Source organism: Formica exsecta, unplaced genomic scaffold (assembly GCF_003651465.1).
Source record: "Formica exsecta isolate Colony F162 unplaced genomic scaffold, ASM365146v1 scaffold72, whole genome shotgun sequence".
NCBI classification, from domain to species: Eukaryota; Metazoa; Arthropoda; class Insecta; order Hymenoptera; family Formicidae; genus Formica; species Formica exsecta.
This window is the reverse complement of record NW_021853485.1, coordinates 887403-905243: the sequence shown is the minus strand read 5'-3', so window position 1 is coordinate 905243 and position 17841 is coordinate 887403. Positions and strand designations below refer to the sequence as shown.

The 17841-nt window shown below is 35.6% G+C and overlaps 1 protein-coding gene across 1 annotated transcript; it reads left to right on the top strand.

Annotated features, from left to right (window-relative positions):
* Positions 1 to 243: 243 nt before the first annotated feature.
* Positions 244 to 17815, top strand: LOC115243596. Its single transcript, XM_029820725.1, has 17 exons — positions 244 to 677; positions 2182 to 2534; positions 3931 to 5062; positions 5800 to 6134; positions 6857 to 7020; positions 7279 to 7436; positions 11583 to 11729; positions 12686 to 12874; positions 13441 to 13986; positions 14584 to 14684; positions 14901 to 15009; positions 15121 to 15472; positions 15625 to 15738; positions 15896 to 16057; positions 16152 to 16346; positions 16657 to 16973; positions 17353 to 17815. Exons 2-17 carry the CDS (start codon positions 2301 to 2303, stop codon positions 17568 to 17570), a joined length of 4473 nt encoding a protein of 1490 aa, XP_029676585.1. The 5' UTR covers positions 244 to 677; positions 2182 to 2300; the 3' UTR covers positions 17571 to 17815.
* Positions 17816 to 17841: the final 26 nt, after the last annotated feature.

The following is a 17841-nucleotide window of genomic DNA, read 5'->3' as shown; positions in this document are numbered from 1 at the left end:
AAAATAGCAATGTAATTAATAAATCTCTGTAAAGATGAATTTGTTCCAAAAAAAAACGGAACAATACAAAAATCCGATGGTTCGCGCGCTACGGCACTGACATACGAGTCTCGCCGAGGATCGCCGAACGGGACCGACGATCTTCGGAGTCGACTACGCGTGTCCGCTTGTGCGAATGCGCAGTGAAGTTGCTCCGAAAATCCGGCGCGAGCGTGGCCGCGTGATTTGTCGCCGCTCGCGCGCGCGCCTCTCGATCATCGGCGTCGATCGATCATTAGCGGCGTCGCGTCAGTGCATTTCGCGCCGCGTGATCGTGCGTTTCGTCGCACTCGTCGTACTCGTCGTCGCGAGCGCACGTGCGATGCAACGGGAGTGCGCGAAATACGAATACGCGTTTACGAACGGCTGCGTCTTCGAGGCGGTCTCGCCAAAGTGTCAACGGGATCTCAAGCGGAAGATCAAGCGGAACGAGTCGATCTTTTCGCAAAGCTAAAAGTTTCGCGCTACGTGACGTGACTGACGAGTTGAAAAACGGCAAGGCGGTAATCTGTCTTTGCTATACAATAGTTTCGTGCGATATGTTCCGTCGACGAACTCGTCTTCGCGACTGCAATATTAATACTTCATGATTTTGAGGCAGGATATCGTATTTCGCATCTTTGGTTGCATGAGAAAACGTAACAATTCTTTATATATACTTTAAAAATATTTTATATATAGAGTTTAATTTTGAAAATTAAATAAAAAATAATTGATAAGTTTAATGGATATGAATGTATATTAATCTCTGACAATAATTTCATACTTAAAAATTATCAATTGTTAATCCCCATCGTGACTGTTAATACCTCGTATATATTTATTTACCTCGATATACATATGATCAACAATTATTATATTATTGTTAAATCGTGCATAAAAAATTTAATATTTATCACGAAATTTAAAAAGAAAAGATTATTATTATTTGTCTTTACTGCAATCTTATTACATTATCACAGTTATGCAATGATTTTAATTAACCTAATACTTAATTGATAAAAATACAAATTGAGACTATAAAATTGAGCTATAAAATAAATTTAACAACTCTAAAGTAAACTATAATGACGATATAAAATATATTCAATTGTTTAACAATAATTAATATATTTGATTCGTGGTGAAATTAAATAAAAAAAAGCAGAAATTTATTTATTGTAGAAGATTTTACATTTGATGACTCAATAAAAATTGGCGGCTTTTTATCTCTGATCAAGCGATTGTAATAAAAAGCTAATAATAATTTTCAATATAAAGATAGTTGTATCGATTAGATCTCAAAAAAACAAAGACGAATAGTATAATTTTTGTTATCTTCTTGTTTTTTTTTTTTAATAACAGTATAAAGTAGCAACGGAAGCTGTGATAGGCTTATCTGTCAATTGTTCGTCCGTTTGATTCATAATTTCGTATCTCATGAAAACAAATAATTATTTAATTAAATATAGAAATGTAAATTGGACATATTCTATTCATAATAAATATAATGTGTGTGTACATATTCATCGTGTATAATTAAATAATAATCCAATTGCATAATAAACAACTGCTGTAATTGTCAATGACAGCATCGCGATCAACGATCATGTGCACATGCGGTATTCGTGATAAGGGCACACATTAAAGTCTCTTATCAGCGTTTTCGCGGAAAACGTTTGAAACTGCGGTTCTTTATATCCTCTTCGTATTGGTTTGCGATTGGCGCGACGATGAATTTTTTTCAGCATTGTTAGACCAAATTGTACTTCGATCTGAACATACACATGTGCAATAAACACACATTGCAACTCGCGTCGAGTACTTATTATGAATATATAGAATAAAGCCTATGTTCGATTTACATTTCTATATCTAGTCGATCAATAACATATAATATATAAAATGGAAAAGAAGCATTGTAGGAGATATACTATAATATAATTTAATAAGGTTATTATTATTAGGATCATTTTTTTAATAAAGTATATCTAATACAAATAATTCTCTTATTAAATTTTTTTATTGGAATTTTGGATATATACGTAGAAAGGGACGTGTATAAAAAATGTAACAATAAGGATATGACATAATATTATATAAAATAAAAACGTGAAAAATATTGTAATGTGATAATGAACTTTTATTCAATTTTTCATCAAGATTACAGAAATTTTAAAGACGGAAACAATGAACAAGAATAAAATAGTAATATGTGAAATAATTGCACGGAACTTGAGTGAATCATAGATGATTGAACCGTAAAAAAAGAGCCCTACGAGATGAGCCCTTCGCCTACGGCAAATCGGAGTTTCCTGCACGGGAGCGGCAAGGCTGCCCTGATCTCCGACAAAGTCGTTTACGCCACACTCGACAGCTTAGCTCTGAAGCGAACGAGATTGCCTCTTCAATTGCTTCCCGTGGACAGCGATAATATTGCAGACAAGACGGAAAAATCAGACAAAGAAAAGCGACTTGTCAATGGAAAGACTTTGCCCAAACGACCAACTTATAAGGTACGTCGATTTTACTCATAAAAGAAGTTCGACCATTTGATATGTATTTTAAAAACTTATGAGATAGTTTAATGCCAATTTCCAATATAATTAATTACAATATTTACAATATTTTATACAAATATTTTATAAAATTTATTTTTTGTTTTAAGAAATAATATGTTAGATGAAACAATTCTTTAAATCTTTACAACCAATTTTATAAAATTTTTTAATGATTATTAAAAAGATATAAGAAAATTAAACAAGAATTATTGTTGTTTGTACGATTTATATTGTATAATAGAATCATTCTCGAAAAAAAAGAGTGAGTTTGTTAAAATTCCTAAAGACAGACTCCAGTTATTCTCGTAGATAACCTAACCCGGATGTATATTTAAAAACAAGAGTTTACGTGACTCCCTGCGTAAGACGAGTAAGATGTCTCTTATGTGCGTAAGTCGAGATACGCACATGCGGATACGCGAGCAAAAGGATGCTAATAGTCGGAGGAGTGGCTCGTTAGTATCTTATGATGCTAGCCTACCACGTTGGATAAGAATCGTGAAGACTCAACGGAATACCACTTAATGTTTACCATATATATTATCACGATACCGTTATATCAAGAAGCACAGATTACCAAAAACATAATGGGCAAACTTTTCCGAAGCGATATCGAGCGTCTTTTATTGCACGATACTGTTTTATTGCTGGACAACTGCGATTTCCTCGTATCACTAACATTCCATCGGATGAAGAATGCGAGTGATGGGGGAAAAAAACGACCGACTTATAGTCGATACATGTGTCGGTTTCCGTAAAACCGCGGAATTCTACTTTAGTCACGACCAATAATCGTGTCTTATAAAAATATTTCATTGTTTTGTTTCCATTATTTTTAAAAAATTTTTTGGGATGAATTCTATATCTATAGATCCTTCAATTATGTTTCTCAATTCCATTTCCCTATATGTTTCTACAGGAAAAAGTTTTACTGACTTTTATCAATGTATCAATCAAAATCTATATTATATATGTTTCTTTGTTATAGAATACAGTGATTTTAATACATTAATTAGTGAAAAAGAATTTGCATCTTAAAAATGAGTTTTCAGCGTTTTATGATCTCTAAATTTCTCACTAAACAAATGATATTCCCATGTAACACGAATCTTCACAGTCGCAATATAATTAACCATTCTAAGAAGAATCAATCAGAGAACTATTTCTTTTTTTTAGAAGATCATTGTATTATATTTAAAGATACAGATATATAGTAGCATTATTGTCGAGTGAAAGAATGAAAAGTAATAGATTGTTGCAAGAATTTTTCTTTACTCGTAAAAACTTTCTCTTATAACATCTGCAGCGACCAATTCAATTAGTCATTTAATTACGCTCGTCTTGTCGTTAGGTGAAATCCGGAGCGAGTCATCAATGGAAAAGTTACTCCAAGTGCCAGGCCTTCTCTTTGACCAAATCGGAGAACCAGTCGACAACTTGTGCCACCAGAATATCAGATTCCGGTACAAAATGCAATATCGAGAATATCCCCAAAGAGGAAATTCAGACAAATGCGACAGAAGCCATTGAAACGACTATAAAAAGTTTATCCTCTACAAATTCATTTACAAAAGAAGAATCTTGCACTCAAGATTTGCAAAGCGATAATCATGATGATTTAAAATATCCGCAGATAGAAGGAAAAAATCCTTGCATGTATATCAAGATTACTGATAATCAGCGCGAGAAAAAAAAATACTGTATCGAAAGAAAAGATTCCAATTCATCCAGCGATTACGAAAAGATGGATATAATAGATTATAAAGTATCTACATTTGATGGGACGTCTAAAATCGATCCTGCAATGCCAAATAAGACAATTCTTGAACCCCTAACGCATATTTACAAAATCGAGAAAAATATTCCAGTCGCTTCTAAGATAGCCGGAAAGTCGCGGTCCGTAAATGATCTGGCTATCAGAGAGACCACGTACGAAGATCCTTTGAAATATTTGAAGCAGGACGCGGAGTCAACTACGAGCGACGAGGACGATAACGCGTCGTCACGACACAAGAAAAAGAAGAGACGCTTTACTAGAAACGTATTCCACTATGTACCGCGGCACTTGGTAAAGCAGCCGAAGAAAAAAAAGAAATCGAAGAAGAAGTACGCTCTGAGTAGCTCGCTGAGCTCGCTGCAAATGACGTCCTTCTCGAAGACTCAGGGTACCTGCACCGGGACCAGAAACCTGTCGAGGGAGGAACTAAAGGGCGTGATCATCTCGTCGCCCACGAACTTCGTCCATGTGGCATCCGCCACAAATCCCAGCCTGGTTCGCGACACCATCGTCGGGTCCGGCTTGGAGCAAGTTGTGATTACTCATCAGCAGATATGCGCGTCTTTGCCTCTACTCGTTGGAAAGGACGAGCGACGCAAGTCTGAGAACGAGAACGCTGAACGGCCCAAGGTTACCGCAGGAATGTCTCCCGATGTGATTTCCAAGCAATCCAAAGAAAACCAATCGGCTGTCGAAAGTGTCGCAGGTACGAGTAATCGGATTTCTTTATTGAGTTCAATAATGGTGAAAGAATTTATGCAAATGTTGTCTTGCACAAGTACAATCTGATTTGCGCGATTTGCATATCTTTCAATCTGTATATACCGAATTGGGTAATTGAAAGCATTGAGTAAATAAGAAACATATAATGTTTTTTAATAATAAAGTTAATAGTTAATTTAAAAATATTTGAATTATCGTAGAATAATTAAAAATAGTAATCATTAATGTTATTTTATAATTTCTTGCATTATCATAGTTTTTATTCGAAGATTTTAGCACTTTTAAATCTAAATATCAATTGATAATAGTTGTATAATGTATGTGTGATTTTTCACTGATTATATATTTTATATAAATAAGTTATTGCAATAAAATATGTCATTTTGTTGGAGAACAAGAAAAAAACTTTGATGTACACTAATTATTTTCTTATAATTGATAGTCATAATTTCTATTTTAAAAAGAATAATTATTTTAGCAGAGCATCTTTTATTAAGCTTGAGTATTAATTAAGTTTTATTAAGCTCGATTAAATAACGTTATATTTTTTTCTCTTGGAAATATAAAATATAGAAAACGATAAACAGTATGATATTTTTATAATAGACACATAAATGGTACGAGCAGGCACTATCTCTCTATCCACACAAAGTATATCCGGAGGCATCCAGCGATATCTTTCTGTTTGAAATAAGGTCTTGACGATGGATTCCCTTGCAGATAAGAGCGATCGAATCAACTACACCGAGATAAAGAACAACTCGAGAGACTTGCAGGCGGCGAAAGTTTTGGAGTCTGGCCAGGAGGTGGTGAAAACCGCGATTGAAAATCAGGCCGATTCGCCAGAAGGCGAAATGTACGAACCTGTCTGTGAGTCTTCTCCTCGGGCGCCGCCGCGGGCCAATTGCAGCTTTCTGTGGAGTAATCACCGCGCCAAGACTTTTCCGGATAAGGGCGACGCATCCGCTACGTGCCATGCCTTGAAGGAAAACGACGAGGGCGTCGATAGCGAGGAATACGACGATGTCGGGCCGTCTAACTTCGTCGCTCAAGCGGTACGAATTACCGTATGCACAACGATTCCGTTATCGTAAACCTCGATGGAATGGAATCTACGCGCTTCTGTAATCTGTGCAAATAGCGAAACGATGCGTATGAGTATACTATATGATAGCTGTATGATAGTTTCAATTTGGGAAAGTCCGATTACATTGAAAATTATATCGAAAAAGAATAGTAAGAATATTTGTTTTTTTCATTAAACGCAAAGTAACTAACGGAAATTATGTTTACATTAAAATTAAAATCGAGTAAATGAGTATATAAATAAATCTAAAAGTTGGTTAAAAAAAAATTATATTGAGAAAGAAAACACACGTGATATTTAAACAGCCTCGATTTAATTCTCCTTTGTGTTCAATCTTAAGTGAAAAAAATATTTGCGAAAATTGATGCGCGAATTGAAGTAACCGCGTGCATCTGATTGCTAAATGCTATTTCGTGCATTAAATTGGCAACCGTCAGCAAAAGTGAAACGGAATGTTGAATAATCGATTCGCGCGCTGCGTGCTAGCAAATTAGAGACGGAAATGCGGCATCACGAATGATGCGTAATTTGATTCGTTTTTCCTCGAATTTCGTTTTCAAGACTATAACCGCGCCTTGTATATTATATTTCGCAATAAAAATTAACAACGATGTCGATCCATCGGCAGGTGCGACAATCATTTGCTTCTTCAAATTACAAAAGAATGTAAGGCAATAAATCTCTTATCAGGAGTCCGATTACGACGACGTGGGTCCCCCGATGGCTCGCTTCGACGTAGAAGAAGTCAACGCCGCTGATGCCAAAGACTGCGACGAAATTTACGACGACGTGATGCCGCCTAGCTTCAAACAGGACGGTTCAACAGTCGTCGACGAGAACGATTATCTGGTTCCGTATATATATATAGCGTGGCGCGATTAAAAGCGACGTCAGCGTATTAATATCGCGATCATTATCACTGCATTCCGCCTGAGGATGAACAAATCGTTAACTCATGCTGAATACAATGCTTCATATCTTAGATAATTATAGCGCTGACGCGAAAATGAGACAAATTGAAAATATCTGATCGATAAAGAAAAATGTTGTCGATAAAAAAAAATTTTATGTTATTACACATTCTCTCTCTCCATAAATTTGTAAACGTGAAATTATAGCGGAAAGGAGACCGATGGGCAAAACGCATGGAGCAAGAAGAAATTCGCTCAGCGATGGTCGCGGAATGCCAGAAGACAACGGTCCAGGAGATCTCGCAGAAGTATCAAAACGACTGTGATGACGAGAACGACCCACGACACTGTAGTTGACGGTGAGTACTAGCAAAGAGGAAATTTTACTATTAGGTAACGCTCGCCACATGTTGCGTGTGTGCAGGTAATATAATGTCTCGCTAAGAATATACTTGGATATCTCTCCTTGAAGGATTCCCGCTATAATCACCGGCATTTCACAAATATCGCGTGTACGTTCGTACATATATGCGTGACTTGCGTCGGTGTAAGATTTTCGCGTGAGACTTCCACCGAATCCACGCACAATGTGCATTAATTTGATTACGCAGCACGCGCGCGCTTGTATAAATGAAAGCTTGCAACAAAATTTAAGTGACAAAAATTCCGATATAATTTTATTTTTTTTCTATAAAAATACTATAATTAATAATTTTTACGTTTTAATAATATATCAAATTACATTATTTATAATTTTTCCTGAGAACACACTGTCTGCTGACAGTCTGATGATAGATATCAAAAATAATCGTGCTACTGTGAGATAAAATATTAGAAATAGCTTTAGTGATATAGCTACAGTTGTCAACGTCGATATTTATAAGCGTACAGATTACGCACAGATTCGTCAGAAAACTATCCAATGACTTTCCATACTTGAATAGCTGCGTTCTCTAACTGTTTCGACAATTCGTACTTTCGACATCGCTCGATGATGTAGTTGCGTGAGCAGCACGTCGTACGTGACAGGATTTGCACAAGCATTTTGTCATTCGGCCGTAACACGTATTTCTCAAGAAGAATAAAGCATCATATGCATAAACATTTGAATAAAAGATAGACCGCTATCAAGATAATCGTATTAAAATAGCAAATACTCGAATATACGAGAATAGACATTCATGGATTGCTTACCGTGAAACTATTAATACCTCAAGATCTTATTATTAAATTCTCAATTATCGGAATCCTATTAATAAAAATGTATAAGAAGTCTATTGAGATATATTAATTCTATAGATTCGAAAGATGAAATAACGCTATAATTTAAAATCCAAATTCAAGATTCTTTATTGTGTGTCTTAACAAAAAAAACAATATAAAAAAAACAATAGAAATAAAAATAATTATATAAAAACAATATAACAAAAATAAATTAATAAAAAATAATAAAAATATGAAAATAGTATAATATATCGACAAACTGATACACTCACACATCTATTCGAAAGTAAAGTAGCATAATAATTCTCTTTTCAAGATCCCAACATCGCGGATATACAATCGGGATATTAGCAAATTGATGATTGTATATCGAACATGAGAATTTCACTTTCTGGAAACGCGTGTTCTGACAGATCCATAATTATACTCGAGAAAGTCTCGATGACGATACTGATTTTCCAATATCGCGAGACATTGATCAGAGCGGTTGTCACGTCTTCGGGATTCCCATCGCTTGCGAATTGGCATCGTCCGGGAATTGATATGCCAGAACTGACTTTATCCAAACGGCCATCATCCCAGTCGGTTATTTTAACGGTGTAGATACAATATTTTAAGTGTCACGGCCGCGATTTTGCGGTTTTGCTTACGAAGTAAGTAAGCTGAAATAATCCGCAATCGTGATTGTTCACAACGTCGTATCCGAAGGACAGTGGGCGGATGTAATTGACTTGACGTGTATAGCATCGCACGTATCGCCTTTATAATATAATTGAAAGACAAGGCCGCGCTAGGTCGAGGCGCCGCGACAAAGCACCTACTCTCCATTAATTCCGAGTTCCGCTGCACATCGCCACGTGATCGGAATGTCTATGCAACCGCGTGCGCGCATTTGAACAGATGCGTGGATGGTCCCCAACGACAATAATTTCCATATTTGCAAGTTACAATTATCTTACGAAAAATATCGGAAAGAATTCTTAAAAATTAGAGATTGCATAGTATATAATTGTTACATTTTTTTATATTTTTTCTTATGTTTATCTCAATTATTATTAAAGGCTTTGGAAAAATTAAAAAATGAAAAGAATTTTTTGTTATTTTGAAATTTAAGAATTATAAATTTTATAGACTTAATACGTTTATCGATACTTTTAATTTTTTTTAATTCGCCTGTTTTGTAAAATAGTTATCTGTGAATATTAAATAGAATTATTCTCACAGAGTTTTTTAAGAAAATAATATTATCAATCAATTACTATATTTAATCAGTTATTTAAAGAAAGAATAATATTAATACCATTAAAAAAAAAAGAGATTAATTTTATTGCAATTTCTATAAACCATTTAATATATTTTTATTTATCACTGAAAATAAATAACATATATGATATAATTCGTATGAATAGTTATTTTAAATAACTAATATACTAAGAATGCATAGAGAAAATAACTTTAAATTTCTTTTCGCTCGAACTTTTCTTAACTCGTCGTTTGCGCTAATTATGTTATATTCACAAATATCGATAGAATCAGCATTCTATTGATGTGTTATATAACTTATCGGATAAGAGATTCAATTTAATTGAATCCTTGAAATGAATAAAAATGCCGCGTAAAACGACAACGGAATTCAATTTCGCGACTTGTACGACGCATTGTACTACGATATCAGTCAAGATGATCACATAATATCCAGGTAAAAGTTACTTCTTCGTCACACATGCGTTTTCCTGCGACAGACGGATCACGTAATGCCCACACATATGCGTGCCTTTTTTTTTATTCGCACGTGCAACCACCACATGGGTCCACCATTCGATAGACAAGAATGTCGCAAGCCAGTCCATTGTAATGCTAAGATGAGCGCTAAAATACGCGATTATGTTCTGTCCGCGAAAAAAAAAACGCAAATGTGCGAAGCATCATTAAGTAAAAAAAACAAACATGAATTGGAAAATGACTTCAAACGGTTCAACATGTGCAAGATAAAAGTGTAATATCAAAACGAATAATAGTGATGATAATAAATTTAACAAGTATTACAATACTATTGGCCGTAGCAAAAAACTGAAAACGGTTTTAGTATCGAATATACCGTTTTATGGAAAAGCGTTTTGCACGGTCGTTCGCCTCGAATATGTATATCAACGATCGATTTGAACATAAGCCCGCTGCACGCTCGATGCACACGATAATGAAAATCTTACAACTTATGCCTTTAATACTGCTTTGTCTAGCCATTAACTATAATCAAGAATGAAAGAAAATATTTTTAATGCATTTGCTTTCTAGATGGTTGCTCTTATTTTACATAATTAGATATCGATAAAGATGAAGAAAGTTTTTATAAATGTACTCCGTTTTTACAAACTGTGGTTTTTGCAAAAAATAAGATTTTGTTATTTTTCACACAAGAAAATAGTCTATGATGTTTTTTTCACGAAACAATAGTTGACATCTAGTTATAAATTTAATTTCAACAGTAATACTAGTAGTATTTAAAGTATGGATATTTTTTATCATTATGTCTAACTATTAATTCTATAATATTAATATCTAAGTTAATAATATTAAAAAAAGTAAATCTTTTGTAAAAATATTTTAATAGCAATAGTTATTTGTGTGTTGAATTGTAAGTAGTTGGAGATTTCTAAAAAGAGGGTGTTATATTCCTAAAAAATATTTCTAACAATTTTTTCCTCGGTGAGGTATTCGATTCAAATATAACAATATGATTGTAAAGACAATGAGTTCTATTTACGAGATATCTACGGCACTAAGGGTATATAAAAAGAATACTCTGAATAATAAATATCAGTAGCATTATTTGGCTTGAAACTTTTATTTTTGACAATTGCAGCTTTCTTATATCAAATTTTTGAGTGATCATCGGTGCATATCTGTCGATAATATTGCGTGCAACGCTTGATAGAATACCGTAATAAAACATTGAGCAATTTATAATAAATACAGTGTATTATAATAAAAAAAGATCTTCTAGCAAATTTAGCATTTAACGAGAAGTGACATTTCTTTACTCTGAAAAATTCGGAGATTTAAATTGTCGACACACGTGCTCCAGTCTTTACGCCTTCATCGTGTGGAAGTCACCTTAAAGAGATCGTGTGAGGATCCTTTAAGAAACCAACGCGCGAGGTGAAAGCGCCAATTGCGCGCTCTCATTGTCAGTCACGGCCGAGCCGCGGATTGTATCGTATGGTGTATTTCTGTCTCGTGATCTCTCGCTGCTCTCGGCTATATTGCTCATCTCTGAGAAGAAGTTTCCCGCGTGTTTTTCTTATTGCGTACGCCAAGATTGTGTCACGACACCGAGTGGTCGCGGACGCGTCTCGCAACTTTGAGTGCGCATCAACGAGATGTGGCAATGAGAGAGACGCTGAAGACCCGACGACCCAATACCCAAGGTAAGAAAACGAAGAGGGCCCGCCTCGTCACGCTTGCCCGCTTGCCCGCTTGCCCACGCCGGACGTCAAATTTCAGGGGAATGGGTCTGGAGAACAATGGTAGTCATGGAATCTCCCTCGCGAAATTCTTCATTCGTCGATTTTGCATCAACGATAAATCATAGCCGAATGCACGTTCGTTAATTGTTCTATACCGATTTTGCAACATTATTCCCGGATTTGAATAATTATCGTATCGTTAACTCCGTTACAGTTACATATGACAGTTTTATTGCATCCCTTCATCAATTTGCCGGTTTTGATATGTGTTTTTAATTTTATCTTTGTGCTATTTTTCAATTGTGGATCCTTAATTTCTTTAAAAGCTCGTGTTTTTTTCATACCAAGATCCGCGTATCTTTTAATTTGCCGTGTCGATAATTGATGCAAGTTATGTCGATCTCGAGGAAGCGGCTCGAGAGAGTAATCAAAGTTTCTACTTTCTTCGTTAATGAGAATCGACAAGAATCCGGTTAAAATGCGCTCGTAACATACTCTCTTTTACCTTTCGGAAAATCTAGCTTGAATTCACATTCGTGATGCGAGAATCTCAATTTATCTACGATCTCCGAACGCGTTTGAATAATACTTTGTACAGCTACGAGAGAGCTTCTTTTATGACGATTATCACGTGTGATTATATAAAACTGTTCATCGCTGACATTAACGCGATGTGACACGCGAAACGAAAGTTGTCGTCGATGGAAATTATGGAAATTCCAATAGGGGGAGAGAAGGAGAGAGAAAGAATCCGAAATCGCGCGGAGATTTCGCCATCCATGGCCATATTTGAGACTCACCTCGCTCGTGTTTGTCCCTCTCTCTTCTATACCTCGGTCCAGCGCGCGCGTGGGCATGTGTGCATGCTTCTGGATCCTGTACAGCACGGATCTGACCTTGAATCGGATGATTTCAAGTGGCCGTCAGTCTGGGCGGCGGCTCGATACTTCTCATCGGCGAGCCGGACGAGATCGCCGGAGAATGGAGATCGACGAGCCGGAACGACGATCTCCAGCCGCAGCGGACCCAGGGCCTGGTGCAGCTGCGCGTCGTCAATCTCGATCAAGACATGGACGTCCAGGAAGCGTCATGTTACGTGCACGAAGGTCCGCGTATAGTATTTTAGAGCACTCGTGAAGATACGATGAACGTATTGAAGAAAATAAAATGGAAAAAAATTATTTATTACAGAATCTTTAATGATATATTTATCAAATGTAATGCGTCCAAATTACAGGACGCTCTCTGTATAATATTGTGTTCCCTTTATCCTCGTGAATGTGTCATTCTAAATTTGCGATGTATAATTTTAAAATATACGCATATATTGTCAAGGTATCTATTTCCTGGAAAAACATGGAAAACCTGCAATTCTCAGGGATTTGTTTTGTACCTAGAAAAATCAGAGGGAATTCTCTCATGAAATTTTACTGGGACTCAAGAAATTGCTTTAAAAAATTCTCGTTGATAATGCTTTTATATTGTAAGCAATCGGCAATTTTTTTACAAGATTTGAGTGGGCATCCTGATTGTGGAGATTGTTTTCACTCGATTGTATCCAAAGTATCCAAAATAAAAAAAAATTCGCATGAATTACTGTCGTAACTTAATTATCTTCACATAACAGCTCGATAATTTATCCATTTTTCTGATTGGACTTTCTGTTTATCAGATAGCGTTTCCGATGACAGCACGTACGAGAGCCTGTATTCCTGTCAGCCGGATGACTTTAGCAGCGATTCGGAGACGGAAACGAGCGATACGCGACAATTGCGTCACGACGTGTCGAACGATTGCATGATCAACACTGATCTGGAATGCCCTACGAGACCAACCCCGCCGCCGCCAAGGGAGGCCAGTCTAACACAGACCCTGGGCAGGCGAATAAAGATGCTGCGCAGGACCTGGAGCATCACGAAGGGCAGCCTCGGCAGGATCAGACGGCGAACGTCCGTGGACGAGTCCGGCTTTGACGATAAGGAGTCGGGCAACGAGCATCACGGCAATGATACCGGAAAATATTTCAACTTTCGTTTGAGGCATTTCCGAAAGAGCATCGCTAGCCCGTCGACTTTCTACCTCGATGAGAATGATAAAAATGACAATGTTTGCGGCGCTCGCAATAACAACAACGGCACTGTCAAGGAGGATATTTACACCAACAGCCAGTATATGGGAAGCGGCAGCGACGATTCCTCCAAGACTCCGCGCGACATCGGTAAGCGCCGTTTTCTCAAGTTGTCGTTTATCCTTTTTTTTTATTTTCTAATTTTTATGGCGAAAAATGCAATAATGATATTGAATTCTGCAAAATAATAAATATACTATAATGAATAAAATAAATAATACAATTTTTCTCGAAAGCAAAAATACATGATCGTGTGAGCACTGGTTGGGGAATATTTTGGCAGTAATAACGATAAATATATTAGAATGATATAACGCATTACATTTTTAAAAAGTAGCAAATTAGAAATGTGCAGTCGCGAATGCTACCGCAAGAGAAAACGAGTTTGACGAATACATCTGCGAGAGTGATTCGATTTTATCAAGCAAAGGCTAAATTCTCATAGGCTAAATATATATCAAGTTTTTACGGTTCTTTTCAGAATATTCCCATGCGCTGAAGAATGTTATTCATACATCGACTCATAAAAAGCGTACACTTTCACGGGACTAATGATACTTGCTCTTAATTAACGTACGCGCGCCTGAATTTATGATCCACGTATACTCGTCGATGTCTAATTGTCGCTTGTTTTCGCGCATGGGAATCAGCCAGTACTGACAAAATATTATATTATTCCTGTTTCAGATCATTACAGTGTCCTCGCCGATCAAGAACCTCTCTATCAGTTTTACGCGGCCGCAGTGGCTCGTGTTGCTTTCGAATCTGATTCCGAGGGCTATGAGGAGGTAATATTTTGATATTTGTTACATTTGTTTTTGATACTTGTTATGTCTATATTTTTTTAAATTTTAGCGTTTATCGCAAATCTTTTAAATATAGAACTACTTAAAGTTATGTGACAAATATATCACATTTTATTTTACTTATAAATTTAAATAATTACGAAAAAATAGTGTTATTTAATGCATTATTATATATTATATATAATTTTTCAACCTCAGGTAGAAGACACAATGTGGAAAACAGAACCAGTCGCAGCGAATCTTGCTAGATCAGGACAAAGAATGCTCTGGTGTCATACTCCACAAGTAATACACAGTGGTCTCTTACGTAAGTTAAAACCATCGTACTTATACATATAGAAATATTTTTCATATTAAGATGAAATGTATATATACCAAGAATATAACAAACTGTTCATAAAAAAATTTAATGTAATAGAGAAACTAACAACGGAGGAAAAGAAGATTCAAGAGGCAAAGTTCGAGATATTGACCTCCGAAGCGTCGTACTTAAATTCCCTTCGAGTCCTAGAAAACGAGTTCCTCAGTAATCATATATTAATGAACGAAATCCTGACGCCGGTTGAGAGGCAGAGATTGTTCGGCGGGGTGCCGAGCGTACTGTCAACGTCGCAAACGTTCCTAGCTGAACTGGAAGCTATATGGAGGGAAGATCCGATGCTATCGGGCTTATCGGAAGTCTTGCTGAAGCACGCCGAAAAGTGTCAGGCCACGTACGTGGCCTATTGTTCGAATCAAGTCAGCATAGACACGACTCTAAAAGAACTCAAGTAAGATGATTGTAGTTGTTTTTCATATTTATATATTATGAGAGAAATTTGTATAAAATGTATATGTATAGCTTTTACCATGCTATATTTAAAGCTATTTAATAAATATATATTGTTTATGATATAATTATTATATTCCTTTGTTTTAGCAGAACTCGGAAAGGCGTAAAGTTTTTGGAAGCTATCAAACGTATAGAAATGCGTCCGGCATGCCAAAATCTATCTCTGCATTCCTTCCTAATGTTACCAATGCAACGTGTTACGAGGTGTGTATCAATCAATTACTTTAATTAAATTATAAAACTCAAATTATTTTATTAAACTTGGTCATCTACTAGCTTATATAAGTTTGATGATTCATTGTTTGCCGAAAATTAATATAAAATTATTTGTAAAGGTTTCTCAATAAATAATTCTGCGTAGATTACCCTTATTAGCTGACGCTATTGTTTCCAAATTATCGATCGGAAATTCAGACAGAGTATCTTGGGAAAAAGTTCTATCGACTTTGAGCAACGTCGTTGCCGAGTGCAACGAAGGTGCTCGAGCTGCTGCTCAAGAAGTCGAGATGGAAGCTTTAGCGAGGTATAACATACTGCTACTAATTAATTTATATATGCAGTTTTTTATATATTACATAAAATAAATCACTTATAACACATATAATACTTGATCGCAGAAAACTAGAATATTCGTCCAAAATTAAACCGATTTTGCTGAGGGGTAAGCAGTTAGTTAGAAGCGGATCGGTCGTGCAATTGTCGATGAAGACTGACACCGAATACAAGCTCACATTCGGAAAGAAGTTTAACAAGACACCACTCTACCTTCTATTACTCACTGATTATCTTCTAGTCACGAAATTAAAATCCAAGTAAGACAATATCATTTAACATGGTCGCATTAATTTATGAATCAAAAATTTCATTTATAAGGATATGATGCTATATTTTTAGAAAAAAAACCAGAATTTTAGAGAAATTTAATATCTTGCATTTCTTAAAAAAGGAAATTACAAATGATATATAACTTAAAGGAAGAATTTTTTGTGAAAAGAAAATTAAAAAGGGGAAAATAAAATGGAAAATTGGAATATAATTAATATAAATCTTTCCTATATACATCCTTTTTATTGAGTAAATCTCACAAACACAAAACAAATTTTAACTTAAAATGCTTTGCAGTGCTCACGACGAATGCTATACCGTCATAGACGCATGCAAAAGAAATCTTCTGGCCCTGGAGTCAGCTTCCGAAGAATCGCCGTTCACTGGACGGAATGCTATGATACTGACTCTTCTGGAGAATCATTCCGGCCGCCATGTGGAGTATGTCTTGACATGCGAAAATAATACCGAAAGAGAACGATGGCTGGAGGCTGTCTCGCCGCCCAAACGTGGTTTGGTTGGCGAAACGTTATATGAATCCTGGGACTGTCCGCAAGTAATGGCCAAGTACCCGTATTCGCCAAATCAACCAGACGAATTGTCGTTGCAATCAGGTAATATAATTGTATATATATGTGTTTATCCATTTTTTTAAACATTTAAAATATACAATAAAAATATTATCAATATAGAGGCAATAGCTTTAGAAAAGTTTAGCAATATTATTTTCTTAGTGAGTATTTTTTATGATTCTTTCTATTATTTTTCGATTTTTATGTTAAAAATCTAAATTAAATATTTGTAAAATTGCTCGTGTATAATCGCAAAATCAAACAAAGTCAAACAAAAAATCGATTATTATTTTTAATAAAATTTGACTCTTTAAAGTCTCTTTTTTAATGCTCAATATTTCAATGATTATATGTCTATTAAAATATTTTATATGTAATATATATAAAATCGTGATTCTAAATTGAAGTAATGTTCTACTAGGAGACGTGATAAATGTATTGAGAAAAATGGCAGATGGTTGGTACCATGGTGAAAAATTGTTGGATGGTGAACAAGGATGGTTCCCGGCGAATTATACGAAGGAAGTTGCATCAGAACACGTGCGTGCGCGGAATCTGAAGCAACGACACCGTCTGTTGGCACTCAGCAGTAGCGTGATACAACAGAGAAGGGCGAGACAGAACCAGGGGATTCATTGATAAAATTAAAATGCGACGGAAATGCGAGTCGCTCAGAGATATTGTGATATTGTCTATAAATTATTGAGTGTTTATACATATGTAATTTCACGTTACAACAGTATTTCATAATCAATAATTGTGTGCCAATGTAATATTATTCGTCGCCAAAGTATGAGAAATATTTTCTAAAATCCTTTTACCATAACATATTGAAACTATAGGAAATTGATAAAAATGATGGTATTTTACATATATATTGTATATAAAGATGTAAAGAGAAAAAGGAGAG

Coding starts and splice junctions, on each gene's coding strand:
- LOC115243596 (XM_029820725.1), top strand. CDS start 2,301: ATGAGCCCTTCGCCTACGGCAAATCGGAGTTTCCTGCACGGGAGCGGC. Junction 6,135..6,856: donor CTAACTTCGTCGCTCAAGCG/GTACGAATTACC, acceptor ATCTCTTATCAG/GAGTCCGATTACGACGACGT. Junction 13,987..14,583: donor CAAGACTCCGCGCGACATCG/GTAAGCGCCGTT, acceptor TTCCTGTTTCAG/ATCATTACAGTGTCCTCGCC.